Here is a 19,877-nt window from a genome sequence, read left to right as displayed (position 1 = left end):
CACAAAGCCTGATGTTCAGCATAAAGACAGTGAGAGATCTCAGACTTTAGTCAGACATAAAAGCTCGAAGGTCAGTTCCTCATGGAAAGATGCTGTCTAACCAAAAAAATTGTCTTATTCTGCTCACGCTATTCAGTGACATTGTGACACATCCCACACATTTCCCTTGAGAACAAAAATACTCGATTTCTCCCCACACCAGTCACGCCAAGCCATCATGTCTCCAGCGTTAATCGAGGTCTTGGTCAGCATGCCCTTTGATGGGCACCCAAACAGTCCAAGGCTTTGTTTACCTTTTTAAAAAAAAAAAAAATCCTTCACTCACAATCTCAGCTCAGCTGACGCGCAGTGACCGAGAACAAGTCGTTTTTGTCCGTCACGGGCCCGTCTGACATTAGCCAGAGCAACAAAGGAACTTAAAGCTCTGAGTGTGGAGCTGGCTCATGACCATGGAAGTGACAAAACATATGGAGATATGGCCTGTTAGGAACTGCAGCTAAGAGCTGAATCTGTCATACATAGGGAAACATGTGCAGACCCATTCAGATGTTTAAAATGATCACAGATGGGACACAAAGAGGCCTACGTGAAATTTACACTCAATTTGCATTGAATTACCCAGAGAACATCCTGCTGTGGACTCAGATGAAGAACTCCCTCTAGTGTTCATCTCAAATAAACCCCTAGAATGCACTATTCACACAGTCCAGACCACACCTGACACAGGTCATGATGAGAGTAGAAATGGAGATAAAGACACCTGCAGGCTAGGCACTTGGTTATTCATCTTGAAAGGCCTATGGTCACTTATCTGGGTATTTCTTTTAAGAATTACATAAATTAGCTTTGATTTAATTCTGTCTATAGAATCAAAAGTCAAATCTGATTAGAATAAATCAGATTAGACTTGACACATGAATGAACTTAACATAGTGGAGCTGACACAAGAGGATAAGACAGGGAACACTGAGGGAACAAATTAGACTCCAAAATAAGATTAAATTATAACAAGCCATCCATCTATCAGTCTGACAGCTGGGATAGAGCCTATCCCAGCTGTCAGAGGCCAACACCCACGACAGGTCACCAGTCTATCGCAGGGCTAACACAGAAGGACAACCAACAGGGAAAGCAAACAACCCAAAAGGTTCAAAAATCAAAATCAGAATTAGGATCACGACAAATCTGTGCTGCTTTATTATTTAGTATGCAATGAAATAAAGCCACTATTCCATTCTTGTCATCAGTTTCACTTTCCCACGCCATAATACTCAGTCTCGTCATCGACATCCAATTCAATTCAATTTTATTTATATAGCACCAAATCACAACAACAGTTGACTCAAGGCGCTTTATATTGTAAGGTAGACCCTACAATAATACATACAGAGAAAATCCCAATAATCATATGGCCGCCTATGAGCAAGCACTTCGGCGACAGTGGGAAGGAAAAACTCCCTTTTACAGGAAGAAACCTCCGGCAGAACCAGGCTCAGGGAGGAGTGGCCATCTGGTGCGACCGGTTGGGGTGAGAGAAGGAAGACAGGATGAAAGACATGCTGTGGAAATGCTCTGCTCCAATAAGATTCTTTCCCACTTTCTAGAAACCAATCAGCTTCAGTTTTATGTATATTAAATGTATGTTGTTGTTATTCTGCTTTTCAGACTCCCATTCCTGTTCCACCTCCAGGTCTTCAGATCTCTGCCTGCTTTACCACCTCTACAGCCAGCTTCTAGACGCCAGGGATTCAGTCCGATTCCTATTTTGAAAAGGACAGTAGTGCATTATTTCTTGATATATCACAACAACACTGATATCAGTTTATTTTTTAATGTTTTAACTGTCCGTATCATCTGAAACTATTTTTTTCTCATTCTTCAAATTGTGTAAGAAGCTCTGATCAGATCCTTTTTACTGGCAATTCAAAGGAAGCTGGAAAAAGCTCCCTCTTACTGAAATAAGCTGCTTTTAAATATGATCTCCCTGTCATCACTTTTCTTTTTCAAGCATGCTTTATCATTTTGCTTCCTTTATTTCTTATTCATTAATTCATTTAATAGATTTGTAAAATTTATTGCTATGTCAAAGGCTGATTTTTTTCCCTTTATCTTGTTTTGAGATGTTTTGCATTGTTCTTTAAAAAACGATGATATGCTTAAAGAGGTTTATCCTGAGATATACAGTAGTGTGCAAAACCCTTGAGCCAACCTTCATTTCTTTATATTTTGCTTCTAAGGATAGAGACTTTCTTTTATTTATTTATTTTTAAAAAGGTCTACTTCTCTGGGATTGCTGAAAGTCTTTACAGGTCATTCTTTGAACATTGGCTCCATTCTCCACTCATTTTCAGTACACTTCTTGCACTTGACCAGTTTCAGACTCTATGAATAATTTAAGCATAAAAATGACATCAAGTAGTATGTTTTTAAACAATTTGAGGAAATTGGACAAGTGATGCTCCAAATAAGTGTCCGACCTAAAAAGCTATATACAGCACATGAACACTATCTGAAAGTCGTGTCTGTAAGATTTTTTTTTTAAATCTAGAAAAGACGTGAGAGATGCATCTGGCCCTTCAGTGAATCCATCTGCTCACTGAAGACTCATCAGAAATGGTTTCAGCAAAAGAACTAAACTGAAACTTTGTGGCACTATGTCCTATGGAGTGATGAACCCAGATTTCAGCAATCTGGTTCAAAGATATCAGGAAAGAGGCTGGAGCCTATCCCTACAACCTGGACAGGTCACCAGTCTGTCACAGGGCAAACACATAGACACAGACAACCATTTGCATGTCTTTGGACTGTGGGAGGAAGCCAGAGTACCCAGAGAGAACCCACGCAAACATGGGGAGAACATGTAAACTCCACATAGAAAGACCTTGGCCTGATGGTGGAATTGAACTCAGGACCTTCTTGCTGTGAGGCAACAATGCTAACAGTGCCCTGTGCACCGTTCTATATGTAAAACCTGGAGGCAAATATGTAAAATATAGCCTTGTCATTCTTTTAGACCTCATGAAGTCTAGAAGTTGGCACATTTACTGGACATGCAAAAAAATGTCCTGAGGGTAGATGAGAAAGTGGGGAGAAAGTAATGATGGGTGACAGAAAATGGTCTGAGGAGAACTTCAGCCCTGGATCTAAAGCCATCAGAACATGGCTTACCTGCTGAAACAGGTGAGCTCATATTGGTGCCCAACATTGCAGTTAAGAAGCAAAGGCAAACATAGCAAAAAACATAAAGTATAGAAGCTTCAAGTCATCTAAAATATGCATTTGGTTTTAAAAGCCAAACATGTGTTTTGGATATGAAGACAGTTAGACACTGTTATAGTCAAACTCTGCAGTGCTTTTTTACTTTTATAACAAAATGTATTTGTCTTCACTTCAACTAGATAAAAAGCCATTTGTCCTACATAGGTGTTATGAACTGTCAGATACACTGAAGGCATTTCAAAAACACTTTGAGTGGGTCTGATGGCAGATGGCAACTAATCTCAGAGCTGTGAAAGAAAATCCCATGGCAGCTTGTCCAACATGCTAGTCTCCCAACAGTTTCCCTGAAAGACCAGAGATTTGTCCACAATTACCATAAAAGTGTAAATGTAACCGGGTCATAAATTATATTTTGTTATAATTACACAAAATGTGTTCTAAACCCTACACTGTTCCTGGTATAACTGACTTTTAGGACCTCCAAGCCTGTAGTTATCTTCATTATCAGTTAGAACCCCTCCCCATCCTGTTCTTCTTCTATGGTGCAACCCTATAAATTTGGGGTACCTGTTTGGCCTCTCCCTTTTTCTACAATTCCCCTGTGAAAGAGGTAGGCATAATGTTTTTCCAACATTAATTATACCTTATCTACCCTGATGTTTCTGAGTGTGTTTTAAGTTCATTTTTGTCATAATTATGCCTGTCTTTACTGCATGCTGTGAATATGCTGTCATGGTCCTGGGTCGTGCGACCCAGTGTTTTAGCCTATTTTGATGTTTATTCTTTGTTTAGGGTCACTAAGGCAGTCCAGCCATTTGTACATACTACCCGTGTATTAAGTCTCCCTTGCCCTTCGTGTGGTTATGTCATCTCCCCTGTACTACGTCTCCCCGGTTCATGTGTCTTGTCTAATCTCCATGTTTCCTGTTTTACTTTGAAAGTCTGTATTCACGGTCAGTGTATTCAGTTTCACTCCTCCTGTCCTGTCGTTAAGTTCATGTGTGTCAGCTGTGTTCCCATGTGTGGCCACTTCCCCTGATCATCCCTCATGTGTATTTAGTCTCTGTGTTTCATACAGTCTGTCTCGCGTCGTCTGTGTTATCTCCCCTACCCTTTGTCATAGTATCCCAGCCATAGTTTGTATTTTGCAGTCTAAATCTCATTAGAGTCATAGTTTCCCAGTCTATGTTCAGGTTTTCCCTCAGTTACTTTGTTGTTCTTTTCCATGAGTTTTTCAGCCATAATAAAAGGCTCGTTTTGGTTGGAATCCACTCCCGCATCCTCGTTTGTGTTCGCACCTGGGTCCACCACACACCTTTCCGCACGGTCTGCCTCCGCAGACCTTGACAGTACGACGCGAGCATGCCGGACCCAGCGACACAAAGACTGGAGATTGTCCGGACAGTGGAGTCGCTATGCGACAAGTGGCTGCACTGTTCCAGTGAGGAGGAACGGGAGGAGTTCGCCCGCCAGGTAGGGGTGTGCGTGTCTGTGTTCCCCTGGTTATGGGAGACGCTGCACCCCCTCGTCAGCGACCTTCTCGTCTCCGCTCTCCGACTCCGTCCGCAGCAGCAGCGGCCCGGTGGGCGTGCACCTTCACCAGAGCCGTGCCATCGCGCCGTTGCCCCGCCGCCTCATGAGCCAGTGGCGGTCAGAGTCGGAACGGTGAGGCTCACCACGGACACACCATTGGCTCACACTTCATCAGCTTCCGCATCTTCGCCACCGCCTGCCTGCACGGAGATACCCGAGGCTGTTGACTTCGGTGAGGAGGAGCGGCAGCAGGTGTTGCGAGCGTATCGGGAGGATGAGCTACGCTGGAAGCCCTGGCTTATCTCCGAGGAGGAGCTTCCGCCAGCCGCCCCGCCTCGGACCGGCCGCCCGTCCTCGCTGCCTCGATCAGACTACTCTTCTCCCGCTTCCTTTCTGGCGCGGATGTGGTCGGAAGACGAGGAGCCAGTCACCATAGAAAACCAAGTTCCATCCGCGTCCACTTCAAGACGGAAGCGGCGTTCACGTCGCCGTCGCTCATCGCTACGGCATGTCTCGCCCTCCACTGAACGACACGAGGAGGCTATGGCTCTAACGGCTTGCCATAGCTGTGGAGGTAATGGATTTCGACCTCGAGGAGCGGCAGAGCGCCGCATGCGCGCAACTGGAGGAGCAACGGGGGAAGCCAGGGCTCGCTCCTCACTACGGTGAGATTTTCCGCGGGACACGCCTGGCCTTTGGGGGCCCCCGGAGTTGCCAGGAGCTCCCGCCTGACGCTCCGCCAACACTCGCCTCCTCAGCCTCTGCGTCACCGCAGGAGGCTCCACTTTCCACGTTAACGGGGCCCACGGCCAAGAAAAAACGGCGTTCGCGTCGTCACCGCATCACCCGATGCTCGGAGGTGAGTGAACCTGTTCTGTCAAGCCAAGTTTCCTCTGAGCGGGCGGCATGTGAAGTAACTACAGACTTAGCCGGTGATATGGCTAGCAATGAGCTATTCACCAAGCCACAGGCTAGGGACAGTCCTTCTCAGCCGATCATGACTGCTTCACTCAATCCTGCAGGGACCACAAAATCTACACATAGACTGAAAGAGACTTCCACTGATTCTCAGGGTAATAGTGTGAGTAGTGGGGTGAAGGTGTTTCCTTTTGTGTCTTTTACCATGTCTGAGGTTCCATCCAAGTCTGAGCTATCTGTTTTTGAGCCTGACCTCAAGAACTGTGTTTTCTCAACTCCGGGGCCCTCTGAAGCCACAGTAAGCAAGGATATTGCAGAGTTGGCAAATCATGGATTAAAGTGTAACATGACTAGTGATCCTGTTTTCCCTGCTACTCTTGTGTTTAATGAACTGAAAACGGTGAACGCCGATCATGAACTCACACTAACCTGTCAAGATGAAAACATAAATGCTGATCATGGTAACCTGGACTGTGTAACGTCACAATATGAATTCTGTCTTCCTGAAGGTCATACACAGGGTGATTCTGAACTGTTTTGCTCCAGCACCAGTACCTCCACTCAGGAGATGGAGGCTGAGATCAGGGTTAATGTGACACCGTTTTCTCCTGTCTCTGTGAACTCGTCACTGGATAAGATTTTAGCCTCGAACAATGTTGTAACCACTCACTCTCAGCCTGAAGTGTCACCTGCTTCAGTTAATGGTTTACGTACCGTTTTGCCTGTATCTGTCTCTCCACTCAATATAGTCATCACTCTGACGCCACAGATCACTGCAGGTGCAGGTTCCAACAAACACATCCATCCAACACACCACAGTCATGCTACCACGGTGACATTGGTTAGGTCCATACCTGTGTGTTTACTGTTTTTTCAGGAGTTAGCTCCTGATGATCTAAGCCTTGTTTTTGTGGATCGAGTGGCAATTCTTGTTTTCCGTATGGTTGAACCAGCTCCTCTGAGCCGCACACTACCATCGGTTAAGTCCAACCAGCTTATGTTGGCCTCTCCTAGGATTACTGAGACTGGGCCAGTAACCTGCGAGCCACCTTGGACTGATGCAGACTCTGGGAACCTAATGATTGCTGGCTCTGAACTGGTGGTCCCTACCACTGTTCACTTCACGGTTTTTCATGCCAAGATGTTAAGCCCTATAGACTGTGTTCTACCTGTTTTCTCTCTCTCTGGGTTTGTGCCTCAGCAGCCTGTGTTTCCTCAGCTCCTAGTCCAGCCAGGGGCCTACATAACTGTTTGTCCTGCATCTGCTGTTGGACTCCCAGGTGTGCCTATCCGGCACCCTGCGGCGACACAATCGCTTCACGTCACGTTAGCTGGAGGGTCCGAGGGGCCCGTTCAGCCTCCTGTCTCCGCTGGAGGGTCCGAGGGGCCCGTTCAGCCTCATGCCTCGTCAGCTGGAGGGTCCGAGGGGCCCGTTCAGCCTCATGCCTCGTCAGCTGGAGGGCCCGAGGAGCCCGTTCCGCCTCCTGTCTCCGCTGGAGGGTCCGAGGGGCCCGTTCAGCCTCATGCCTCGTCAGCTGGAGGGCCCGAGGAGCCCGTTCCGCCTCCTGTCTCCGCTGGAGGGTCCGAGGGGCCCGTTCCGCCTCCTGTCTCCGCTGGAGGGTCCGAGGGGCCCGTTCCGCCTCCTGCCTCGTCAGCTGGAGGGCCCGAGGGGCCCGTTCCGCCTCCTGCCTCGTCAGCTGGAGGGCCCGAGGGGCCCGTTCAGCCTCATGCCTCGTCAGCTGGAGGGCCCGAGGGGCCCGTTCAGCCTCCTGTCTCCGCTGGAGGGTCCGAGGGGCCCGTTCAGCCTCATGCCTCGTCAGCTGGAGGGTCCGAGGGGCCCGTTCCGCCTCCTGTCTCCGCTGGAGGGTCCGAGGGGCCCGTTCAGCCTCATGCCTCGTCAGCTGGAGGGCCCGAGGAGCCTGTCCAGCCGCCACCTGCGGCCGCCTCGTCGTCGCCTGGTCCTGCTTCAGCCTGTGCTTCGTCTGGTCCAGCTTCATCCGAGTCTTCGTCCTCGCCTGGTCCAGCCTCCGCCGGTGCTTCTGCTACGCCTGGTCCAGCCTCCGCTTCAGCGTCGCCTGGGCCAGCCTGTGCTTCAGCGTCGCCTGGGCCAGCCTCTGCTTCAGCGTCGGCCGGTACGCCTGACACTTGGGAGCCGCCGCTGCCTTCCGCGCGGCCGGCCCCCTGAACTGCTCCGTCGTCGCCTTCGTCGCCGCCGCTGCCTTCCGCGCGGCCGGCCTCCGGACCGGCTCTGTCACCTGTGCCGCCCGCCTGGTCGGCCCCCCGACCATGTGACCCGTGTACTCTTGTGCCTGTGGGCTCTGGGTCGGCCCCCTGAACTTTGTTTTGACTTTGGTCTTGTGCTCCTGTGTGTTCTGTTGTTCGTTTTGTTTCCTGTTCTGGTCCCTCCGTCCTGGTCCCCCGCCTCCCGCCCTGGGTGGGGTTTTTCTGTTTTTGTTTGGTTTCTCGGTTTTGGGCTGTCGGGAGCCAGCCCTTGAGGGGGGGGTATTGTCATGGTCCTGGGTCGTGCGACCCAGTGTTTTGTGTTTTTAGCCTATTTTGATGTTTATTCTTTGTTTAGGGTCACTAAGGCAGTCCAGCCATTTGTACATACTACCCGTGTATTAAGTCTCCCTTGCCCTTCGTGTGGTTATGTCATCTCCCCTGTACTACGTCTCCCCGGTTCATGTGTCTTGTCTAATCTCCATGTTTCCTGTTTTACTTTGAAAGTCTGTATTCACGGTCAGTGTATTCAGTTTCACTCCTCCTGTCCTGTCGTTAAGTTCATGTGTGTCAGCTGTGTTCCCATGTGTGGCCACTTCCCCTGATCATCCCTCATGTGTATTTAGTCTCTGTGTTTCATACAGTCTGTCTCGCGTCGTCTGTGTTATCTCCCCTACCCTTTGTCATAGTATCCCAGCCATAGTTTGTATTTTGCAGTCTAAATCTCATTAGAGTCATAGTTTCCCAGTCTATGTTCAGGTTTTCCCTCAGTTACTTTGTTGTTCTTTTCCATGAGTTTTTCAGCCATAATAAAAGGCTCGTTTTGGTTGGAATCCACTCCCGCATCCTCGTTTGTGTTCGCACCTGGGTCCACCACACACCTTTCCGCACGGTCTGCCTCCGCAGACCTTGACATATGCGGTATGTGTGTGCTGCGTATGTGTATAGGCACTGTTAATGCTAGCATGAACAGATACGTCTTGCTAGCTTGGAAGTTGTGGCTTGAGCTAACTTTCATCCCAACTGTTTATATTTGGCTATAGAAGCACACAAGTTATTTACTAGGAGGTCTTTCTTTTTACCTTTCATTGTCAGGCACCACGTAGATTTACATAAACAACCAGCTGCAGGTCTCATAGCTCACCCACCTTAAGGCTTTACTGATGGTACCTGGGCATAACCATCATAGACTGGTGGTTCCAGTAGAATCAGAAGCAAGCTTGGGGCCACAGATGGCAGTAATTTAAAAGACGGATGTAAGCAGGGGAACTGCTTTATGTCAAAAGTGTTTGAAATGCAAGAAGAGGCTTTCACTTTGGGAGGTTTTTACATTACATTTAGATAATACTGATAATATAGAAATAGATGCCTTGCTTGCCCTGACAAAGTATGACTAGCAGTTGAAAGCTAACAGTTCCCTAAAAACAAGCTAAAACTGTGAATAAACTAGACAAAAATAATTTTTAAAAATGCTAGCTTGGCTTAATGGATAAAAAGTTGAACTATTTAGCTATAAATAGTGATAAAATATTAAAATGTATTAGGTTTAAATGGCTAGCAGCTGATATTTTTGGCTAACAGTGAAGAGAAGCTAATTAAGTATTTAGCTAAACACAAGGGACAAACAGCTAAAATATATACCTATATTATAAATAAAAATATATATATTTTAGGTGTATGTGTGACTTCTATAGGTGTGTATGGCAGAAATTGCTGACAGTATAGATTAATGTTTGACATAAATAGCAAGATAAACATTTGATTAAAAATAAAAGATTTCAAAAATACCAGCAAACCTTTTGTGCGTCACGGACCGGTTTATGTCCGACAATATTTTCACGGGCAGACCTTTACAGTGTCATGGATAAATAGAACAAAATAAAACCAGTACTGGTACAAAAAAAAAAGAAAATTTATTCATAACACACGGGAAAAGACCCAGGGAAACCGAGTTAACGATAAAAACTATAAAAAATAACAATAAAAACCCTGAAAAACATAAATTTCACACCTGAGCCTCAACTCTTGCGGCCCGGTACCAAACGACTCACGGACTGGTGTACTCACTTTTATGAAATACTGTAAATAACTAATGGTATGGATAAACGGGCATTAAACATCCAAAGAGTAGGTAACTATATCTAACCCTAACCCTAATGCAAAGTCGAATAGAAATGTGTTATAAAAATATCTCAACATGATGTATTAATGACGAAGGGGCTCGTGAGTCTATCAGACAGGCTGTGTTGTAAGAGTGCAACACGTGAAGAAAGGTTGGTATTTTGATCTGAAGTAGCCAGAAATTAAAGATACATGAGACATTTTCAAAGCAGTCACATTTATTCATCTTTTTATACACATTTGCTAAGCAGCCTGTTGTGCTAGCAGTTGGCTTTGATAGGATTTACTATGGGATTTCAAGAATGCTTACTAAAAAATAAATACAAGACAACGTGTTCCACAGCTCAAAAATATACAAAGGTCTGAAATTAATGTAAACTTTAAAAACATGTTTTTTTATTTTACATAAGAAGCAATTCAACAACCTTTGTAACAATTCTAAAACGTTATTTAATTTACAAGTTTGTACAAAAACCCCCACTAAAACCTACAAGTACTGTATACAGAGGTTGGTCTGTATCTAGATGAAATGCATCTAGTACCGTAAGTTTAGTTCTTTATTATTGGTTTGTTTTCAAGAACATTTCAGTCAAGTAAACGACAACAGTTCAATGCCACCACGTGTTTTTAGCCTTTGGTAGAAGCATTCCTGTACTTCACTCCTAAAGCATCCTCGGGGTGTGAATATTATTAAGGGAAACAGCTGCATGTACACATCTATAAATATCTCCAGGTACAGCAAGAGACAAAAAAACTTCACAAACATCATTTTGTCAGTGCAGGAAAAAAACAAAAAAGTTGGAATGAAGGTTCACAGACTTAACTCATTGTGTACCCTGTTATATAGTGTTATTAATATGAAAATTAAAAGGGTATTGACAGCATACCTACAGGGAAGAACAAGGCTTCTGCCAGTTTTGCATAATGTTTGAGTACCATCACTCCAATAAGCTCCATGTACTTATAAAATTATGGTGAATACATGGGACTAAAATATACCAGGGTTACAACCAAAACCTTACATTTATATTTTTGGCATTTAATTACATTTTTAATGAAATTTTATAATTAAGTTTCCAATTTGTCTCTGTAACCAGTGTCTCGTATAAGATCTAAAACACATCTCTTATGAACAAAATAAGTATGTGAATAAAAAATAAAAATTCCAGCACTTCATTGCATATTTTTGATCAAAGGTTTTTTGTGTATGTTATAAAAATAAATATATTTAGATTGGTTTGAGACAGAAAATATAGAAGTTATATTTTTTTGAATATTGAGGGGCAGAAAATGCCAAATCCAGACATTTCTCTTTTCAAGAGACTTAATAACCCGGCTCCATATTTAACCATACAATCAAAAATCTCACAAAAACACTCAACTTGCTGTGACCTTAGCTGCTTCATCACATATTTTCTCCTGTTGGATAAAATAAGGCATATTTGATCCTCTGAGTACTTTCCACTTGCCTCTTTCGACAATGCATAAACACATCATGTCAGCAAACCAGAAATGACCATTGGTAAGTTTTTCTTTATGACTTCAGCATTCTTTTCCAGCTCTCCGAGTTCCCTGCCTCGAACTTTTTGATCACTTTTTCATGTCCCATGTTAACACCTGCTCCTTTCTTGTCTCACGAGATTGTCAAGTTAGTGCTCGGCTTTGACACTTCCTGTCTCACCAATAATTACGTCTACCATTTCTTGCTATATGTACAGTATGTTAAAATATTCTAATAATAAGCTTTGATATAATTTAGTATATGACAAACTGAGTAAAATATACATAGTATCAATTCTGTTTACAGGAAATATGAATAGGGACTGAATGTTGACATTTGTCAATTCTGATGTTCATTTTGAGGGTATTAAAATCATTCGATGTAACTGGTTAGAGGAAATGTCCGTCTAATTGTATTCACAGAATACATACGGTTAATTATAACAGATCAACTTCTCTTGCTTATTTCTAAAAACGTTACGTTGTTGGGTTGGGTCTACAAGACTTTGGGAAATGTGCCTTAAACTAACAGAACAGCTATTAAACTCATTTCCAGCTCCATACTTTTATTTGCAGACTCTAGAGTAGCTTAGAGTGATTCACAGTTCATAATAATGCTTATTTATTTTATATGGGATGGTACCGCCTCTGACCATACTGGGGATCTCCATTAATTCTGACAGAGTTTTAGGTCAAAAAAGATTACTTTTAGGTGCACTGACCTCATTATTATACCTTGAACTCTGGCCATGTGTTGCTATGAGCATCACATATATATGGAAGCCTGTTTCCGCCACACAAAAAAAAAAAGTATTCATAACTCCAAATTTCGAGTTATCTTTCTCAAAAAGTAACTTAACATTTTGACTTACTTTTCTTCAAAATTTTGAGTTAGTAACTCGCCATATCCTTCTGGTTAACAAGAAAATGACGTCATTCACGTAGATTACTGATTGGCAAAGCTAACTCTAAATTTGGAGTTACTTTTCTTAAAATTTTGAGTTAATAAGTCAAAATTCCATACATATATGATAGAAAATAAAGAAAAGAAAAATAGGTCCCCGTTTAAATTTAGAACTGAGAAGATTTTCCGGTTTGTAAATCATATTTTTCCATATAATGCAGACGCAAAACAAGAGCCAACTGTTCATTTCATAAAGATGTTTTCTTAGAAATGCAGTCTGTATAAAACACCATCAATTACTAAATTTATGATTTTCTTTAAAAAATGTTCACGTTCGTCTAATTTTCTCTCCTTCTCTCCTCATTCTGGTCCATCTTTTTTTGTTTGTCTGTTTGCTGTAAACTAATAAAATTACTTAATTATTGCTTTTTTTTTATGTGGAGCCCTGCGATGAGTGGTCGTCATGAGGGCTCCCATCCGAGTTCTCTGTCTCACCCTCAGAGATGGCCTGCATGGGCGTTGAGTACAGCCTGCTGCGCATGCTGTAGCGGCTGCTGTTGGCAGGTGGTGGGATCCTGGAGCGTCCCTGCCTTGAGGCCGCAGATGTATGGAAGGATTTCGGTGAAAAGCCCTCTGCGTTGGTTTTCAAGTAGGGGCTGGAAAGGTGGTCTTGTCCTGATTGGGGCTGCTGCTGAGGGAAGGTGTTGTCGTCGGGGTGTATGGGTGACTCCATTAGAGTGTCTCCAAGTGATTTAGGGGTGATGGGACTCTTGAGGATCTCTGTAGCTGACATGCGGTAACTAGTGTCGGAGCGGCTTCCTTTCTTAAGCAGCAGTAGTTTGAACTCCTCGTTGGAGGTGCTGGACTTTTTTGCATTCCTGTAAATGGGACCGGGGACTCTGTGCAGGCCAGGTGGGGTCACAGCGGAGGAAGGTGATGCCACAGAGATAGGGGAGCTTGCAGTGCTGTTAGGTGGCGTGTTCCCCGAAGCGCCACCGAGGCGATTCCTCACACCCAACTCGGCAGAGTCTTTTCTCCCCAACACTTTCCTTTTAGACCTGAAGAAGACCACATTGATTAAAGAATTTCTGTACATTTTGAGTATACACAAACAAAATCCTATCTATCTAAGATACTAACCTGTGTATCATAGCGAATAAATCCTCAGTGGTGCGAGACTTAGTGGGGGACAGAAACACGGTGTCATCCTCTGGCCTTGACTCATCATGCACTGAGGACAGAGTGCTGTCACTGAGAGTGGAGTCTGTTAACAGGAACATTTCACACATATGAATATACTGCATCCTGTATATTCCACACTAACCAACCATTTAGCAATTTTTCATAATTTGTTTTGTTCAAAAAGCTCATTCAATTATTAGATATATCAAGTTTCAGCAGCTTTTGTATAAGTAAAATTACAGAAGAGATTCAGTTTACATACATAAAAAAGATCGTTTCCGCACCCTTAAAATTTATCTTGCACCTCCATCCTAGAACTTTTATTCACAATTAACAAGCTCTATGATCCTTTACAGGGGTCAGCAATTTTTTGAGCCATAAATCCTATTTCAGAGAATATTCCCACAATTGGAAGAACTTAGGGACAAAAACAGGCAGAATTGACCTCCATCCACCCATTTTATTAAATGTTTATCCAGCTTACAGTCTCAGAGGGGCTGCAGTCTACCCCAGCAGTCACAGAGCAAAATGAAGGGTACATCATATCAGCCTGAGCAGGTTGCCAGTCCCTCACAGGAGCAGAGAGAGGCAGATAACCACACAGTCTCACATCCAAACCTACAGGTAATTCAGAATCACCAGTTACCCAAACACACACACAGCTTTGTGTCACAGGAGGAAGTCCAGACAGGCACACAGAAAACATGCAAACTCCACACAGAGATGACAGACCTTATTGCTGTGGCAGCGCTAATGACTGCAACAGACAGTACAGAGGCAAAAAGCAGGAGAAAAAGGTGCAGAGCAGAGAGTTGCATTGAGTACAAACTGGGGTTGAGGAGGGGATCACAAGGACATTAAGTCATTACCTTTACTAAAATAGTCCTCCATGTCTGGCATGGACTCCTTGCTTTCCTGTGAGATACATTCGGATGACTCGCCCAATGAATCCATTTCTTTGCTGTCTTCATTGCTGATTGGACTGCTTTGCAGCGTCTCCAACTGACTGTCAGTAGCAGGCACTTTATCCTGACTGCTGGGTCTATTGGGGGAACTGTGTAGGACAGGAGGAGGAGGAGGAGGATACGCCTCTTCTTCTTCTTCACAGTGCTGTTGCTGTAAAGTCTCAGACTGTGAGCTGAAGTCTCCGAGGCAGGCAGGTGTTTCTGGCAGCTCTCTACAGGTCTCTCTTTCTTGACTTCTGGTTTGTTCGGGGACTTCTGGACCTTTCTGGTTCAAACATGAGTCTGACTGGAGCCTGACTGTTGTCACACACTTTGCAGGAGCCTCTTGCTCCGGCTCGTTCCTTGTCTCAGTCTCACATGCTGACCTTCCACTTGTAAGCTCTTCATTTGAGGTAAACACACCTGACTCCTTTGAGGATAGGTGAAGATGATGGTGGTGTGAGTTGTACAGTGCGGGACTCTTAAGCTCTAAAGATTTACTAGTGGAAAGTTTGCTAGGTGAGTTCACAGTGGGATATTGGAATTTGGAAGTGGTGTGATTTTCATGCTGCTCCTTACTGATCGATCGGAGGTGTACTGAGTTCAGCACCGTGGGAGTAATGGACAGGCAATAGGCGTTGAATACCTCTGGGTTGTGAGGTACTATAGGCTTGGCTGACACTGCTGCTTTTTGTTTGTTTTGGTGAAGGATTTGCATCTGGGTCTTGTAAGCTGTCGCCTTGTTGTTGACGCTATGAAGGGCACTTAAGTCGAGATGAGAGGGAGGGATAATTGGCAGCTCCAGATCTCTCTTTGAGGTTGCACCATCCCTAGAGGACAGTGACTGAAGTGAAAGTGATGAGAGAGAGGACTTCCTCTCTGGGACTTTGGGCTTCCTTTTACCACTTGATGGAGACAGTGGCCCAGGGAAAAAGGTAGAGGGAAATGAGGAGGTGGGTGTTTCTGATTGACTGGAGTAGCCACTGGATGGGCTTGCCAGGCCTGCCAACTTCTCTGGGGATATGAGCTTGAAATCTTCCTCGACTGATGGAAGTGAAGGGGTGGTAGCTCTGGAGCCAGACTGGGACGTCTGCGACTCAGAGCTATCCTGTGACTTGATGCATTCAATAACCGTCGTACCTGTAGCTGTGCTGGAGTTTGACAACGATCGGTAAGGATCTGTGGATTTCAAATCATTCAGGAGCCACAGATCTGCATAGTCTGACTGTAAAACCCCCTCATCCTTAAATGAATGTGTATCTGTGGAGACTAAGTCGGGTAGATCAGCTGAGCCCTCAACCCCCCAGCCTACCCGGGTTTCTCTGACCAGTGAGGAGTTTTCAGTGTGAGCCAGAGAGCCAGACAAAGCCAGCTGCAGTTTCCTCTCCTTTGCAGACAGATGAAGTTGCTGCCCACATGTAATCTTTGGTTCTTTCTTAATAGGGATGTTTCCCTCACTGCATATTTTCCTTAAGGAGGAGCTCCTCTTAGGTGGCGATGGCTTCACCTTTGGTTTTTTTAAGGAGAGGCAGCGTCTTCCCAGTGTCATGTGACCACTTGAGTCTGACAGGCCACAGTCAGTGCCTGAGGGTGCATAGTTATTATAAGTGAAGCTTTGGCTACCTTTCAAGCCGCAGTCAAAGTGCATGGAGGTGTAGTAACCTTCGTTGTCCACAGAGTAGTGCGAGACGGTGTCTGCTTTCTCTGACGGTGGTTTGTCGGAGAAGCTGCTCTCACAGGTAGCCATACTGGTGAAACTGGGGCAGCCCAGACTGCTCTCAGCCTCTCTGCTTGGCTCGGGGCTGAAGCCCTGTGACCCCGGAGGCTCTGGATTGGGGTAACTCCACTCCCCCTCGATGGGATTGCTGACACCAACTTCTTCTAATATGTCCATAGCTGTGGAGGAGAAGGAGCCTGCTCTTTGGGTCCTGAGGCCCTGATAGTGGTCCAGCAAGAAGCCTGTCTGGTCATCGTTAGTATGAGTGGCAGCGTTTAAAGAGAGCTCAGAGTCACAGTGGGAGGAGCCGGTCAGAGGTGGAGATGCGGCAGGAGGGATTGTTTCTGATGTCTGGGAGGGGCATGTGGAACTGCTCCCGCTCCAGTTCCCGCTGGAGGACTGGTGGTCCTCCTTATGGTCTATCTGGCCTCCCAGCACTGCTGCAGCAGAGATGGAGTGCATAGGGCTGCTGAAGGTGTCCGAGCTAGATGAGATCTCACAGCTGCCCATGTCAGCTTTTCTAGGCAGGTGAGATCTGGTCCGTTCCATCCAGCTGCGCTCCGGACTCTGTGACAGCTGCTTGTACTTAAGGCTTCCTAGCTGGTGTTCAGACATGGCCTGGTCATCAGTACTCTCCTCTTCATCCTTCAGAGTCAACTTCCTAGAGCCAGTCAGAAACCCCTCAGTGTCGAAGGGGGAAAGGTCCTCCTCATCGTCGCTGTCGTTATGTCCGTTGTCCAACATTCGGCTGGTGTCTCGGGGCAGACTCCGAGAACGCAGGTGTGCTCCAACGGAGGCACTGAACATGGCGTCCGAGGTCTCAGGGAGGGAGGAGATGTTTCCTGCAGAATGTGAGAGGGAGAGGGAGACTCCCTGGCCTCTCTGGAGCCTGATCCTCCTTCGAGATGGTGCTCCTGAGATCAAAAAGTCTTCTGTCTGACAACCCGAGTCTCTGGTGTTGAGATGGCTGGCAAACTCTTGCATGGAAGGGGTGATATCTGCACTGGCGTGAACTATCACTGTCCGCTCTCTGGAGCCAGGAGAGTCATCAGAATCTGTGAGAAGCAAGACGCACACAAAATACAAGAATAAGAAATTCAAATGTCTTTCTTCATGTATTTAAAGGTAACCTGTTATAAAAAAAATACTTTCAGGTGCTCCACTTGTCACAAAGTGTCACCACAGGAGGTGGTTGCACGTTTGATTTGGCAGATCTTTACACTTTTGCCCTTCCTGAGAGAAACTGCAAGGGATTTGTGTCTGTTGTAATGCTTGTCTTTATGTTCTGTCATATATAAACTGCTACAATTGTGGATGCTCAAATCAAACATGGCCAAAGTTTCAAATAAGAAAATCAAGTATATATGTAGAAGTAATCCTTGTGAGTCAAACATGCTTGAAATACTCTTTCAGGCAGTTTTTCTATTCTTGGTTTGTGACGATGTCACTGAGAGGGATATGCCAAATATGATAATTTCAGCCATACAGTGGAAGGACCTGTACAGATTGTTTTTGACAGGACGGCCTGCATTAAGGCCCAGAAAAACATAAACAAGCATTATTTTGAACTGTGAATCACGCAAAGCTACTCTAAGCATGGTCCAAGAAAACTAATATGGAGCTGGAAATGAGCAGTATGAGTGGGGTGGGGGAGTTCCAACCGGCACTTTGCATCTTCCCATCTTATTTTCCATCAACTCTGCTGTTGATGGTCCAATGAAAATATTATAGGGATAGTTAACCACTAAATACAGTTTGCAACACTGATAGATGCACACTTCTTAATACACAGTTAAATTTGGTAGCTGTAGTTTGGTAGAAAGAAAACAGTACCCATATGAAGTTCTTTAAATGTATTTTTTGGAGAACCACTGTATTCAATAGAATACATACATCTACAAGTCTGAATTGGGTACTAACTCAGTCCAAAACAACAGTGATGAATAAATGTGTAGTAGGTAGGTATCGTGCTGTCTAAAAAAATCTTAAAATAAACATTTTCCCTCTTATTATAAGCTTCTGGTATTTTTTAAGTCAGGGGAAGCTGTTTGCCAGCCACAAGTAAATGCAAAAATGCAAAAAAAAACCCCATCCTACTTAATACCAGATACTAGGCCAATTGTGTGGTGGAATTAAACGGCATTCAGCAAACATGAGAAACATTTAAACCCCACAACTATGAAAAGGTTGTGAAAAATAAATGCTAACAAGGTCCACTAGGTAAAATCAAGCAAAGCAAGCATGTGACAAGATTACCACAACTATGCACAGTAATTGAGGAGCAGTTTGGATTTGTTTCAGGATAATTCAAACAATAGTCAAAGTAGTCCAGATAGTATTTTAGTAATTATCTGAGTTAAAAAAAAAAAATACTATTTAACTATGCATTTAGTTCAGAAAGCAGTACTGGCCAATGTGAATTTGGTATTCAAAAATACCTTATAATTGTAACATATGCGCTTGTGCACTACACTCACTATTAGTTCTAGTAACTACATAAAACAATAGAGGAAAAACGAAACTGAATCAAGTTTGTGTTCGCATGTGTCAGTTTAAGGAACATACCTAAGTCTCGCTGCACCTGTCTCGGAACGCCGGCAACAGTCCTCCGTCTCCTCAGCTTCCGTCTCCTCTGAAGCAAAGACTGCGAGTGAACGAGCGAGCAACGCACACTAGCATCTCTGTCAAAGCCAACCCCTGCAATGGAGACAGCACATCTGAGGAATCTTTGTTTGGTGGCGACTGCAGAGATTCCTTCTTTAACTCTCACGCTGTCACATAAAGAAACATTTAAGGTGACGCTCGGCCGTACCAAATTTAGGTGTTGCACAAAAATAGCAGTGAGGAGTGGAGCAAAGAGATCTGACAGAACTCAAAGTAGTAAGTTATTTACTGCTTAACGTAATGACAAAGCAGTAATTGTAAGAAACTTTGGAAAAGGACAGAAAACAAATGGTACTGATGATGGGTTTTGTACACATAAGAGAACTCCTGATGTGCAGGGTTCTGCTTTCCCTCTCTATATGATTTACTGTCATGTGATTGCAGGTCAGAGCTTTCAGCTCCATAGCGATTGCTGTGCTTTGCTTACAATGTGCATTTTTTACCCTCCACTGTCTCTGACTCGGCCGGTGTTGTTGTACAGCTCTCCTTTTGAGTGAAAATGAGCGAGAGTAAATAACGTCAGGCTGCCCTTTTCAACAATCTGGACAGAACTAATCAGCATTCATGTCATTGCATCTCGCCTCTTTGCAACAGCAGGCACAAAGCGTCAAAGGATGAAAAACAAAGTTAACTGGGCACAAAGCATGACTTGCACATTGAGAGTGACTGGAGCAACATTAATTGTGGCTTGTTTAGTAGTGATTGAACTGCAACACTTCCTTATATCTTCCAGGTACTTCATTGTTTCAAGAAAATTAGACAGTGAAAAAAATTTTAGTATCATGAGGAAGAGCCAAAACCAAACATTGTTCATTTGAGCACATATAGTTAACTTCATCTCCCTTTTAGTTTTCAATTTATGTTTTTAGTTTTTTTTAACAGTTTAATATACTTTTAGTAAATAATTTTCAAATGTTTAATCACAGTTTTTAGCAAAATACTGTCCTGTTTATCC

The 19,877-nt window shown here is 44.4% G+C and overlaps 1 protein-coding gene and 1 long non-coding RNA gene across 3 annotated transcripts in view; one reads left to right on the top strand and one right to left on the bottom strand.

The window, feature by feature from the left end:
- Nucleotides 1–3,772: 3,772 nt before the first annotated feature.
- The window catches only part of LOC146680284 (uncharacterized), a 76,914-nt gene continuing 60,809 nt past the window's right edge, over nucleotides 3,773–19,877 (top strand). For both annotated transcript variants that reach the window (XR_014917839.1, XR_014917838.1), the window contains exon 1: nucleotides 3,773–3,829. This is a non-coding gene — a long non-coding RNA (uncharacterized LOC146680284). The remainder of the gene's footprint in view (nucleotides 3,830–19,877) is intronic.
- The window catches only part of nhsa (Nance-Horan syndrome a (congenital cataracts and dental anomalies)), a 67,037-nt gene continuing 57,545 nt past the window's right edge, over nucleotides 10,386–19,877 (bottom strand). Inside the window, exons 6-9 of the mRNA XM_085447490.1 lie at nucleotides 18,824–18,955; nucleotides 14,467–17,313; nucleotides 13,556–13,679; nucleotides 10,386–13,473 (exon numbers count right to left, since the gene is read on the bottom strand). Of these exons, the coding sequence (XP_085303616.1) occupies nucleotides 12,849–13,473; nucleotides 13,556–13,679; nucleotides 14,467–17,313; nucleotides 18,824–18,955 (3,728 nt within the window). The 3' untranslated portion in view covers nucleotides 10,386–12,848. The remainder of the gene's footprint in view (nucleotides 13,474–13,555; nucleotides 13,680–14,466; nucleotides 17,314–18,823; nucleotides 18,956–19,877) is intronic.

This window comes from Copadichromis virginalis, linkage group LG23, assembly GCF_057382275.1.
Source record: "Copadichromis virginalis isolate Kocher_CV1m ecotype Utaka linkage group LG23, C_Virginalis_male_GT1.1, whole genome shotgun sequence".
In the NCBI taxonomy this organism is placed as follows: Eukaryota; Metazoa; Chordata; class Actinopteri; order Cichliformes; family Cichlidae; genus Copadichromis; species Copadichromis virginalis.
This window is presented reverse-complemented; position numbering and strand designations above follow the sequence as displayed.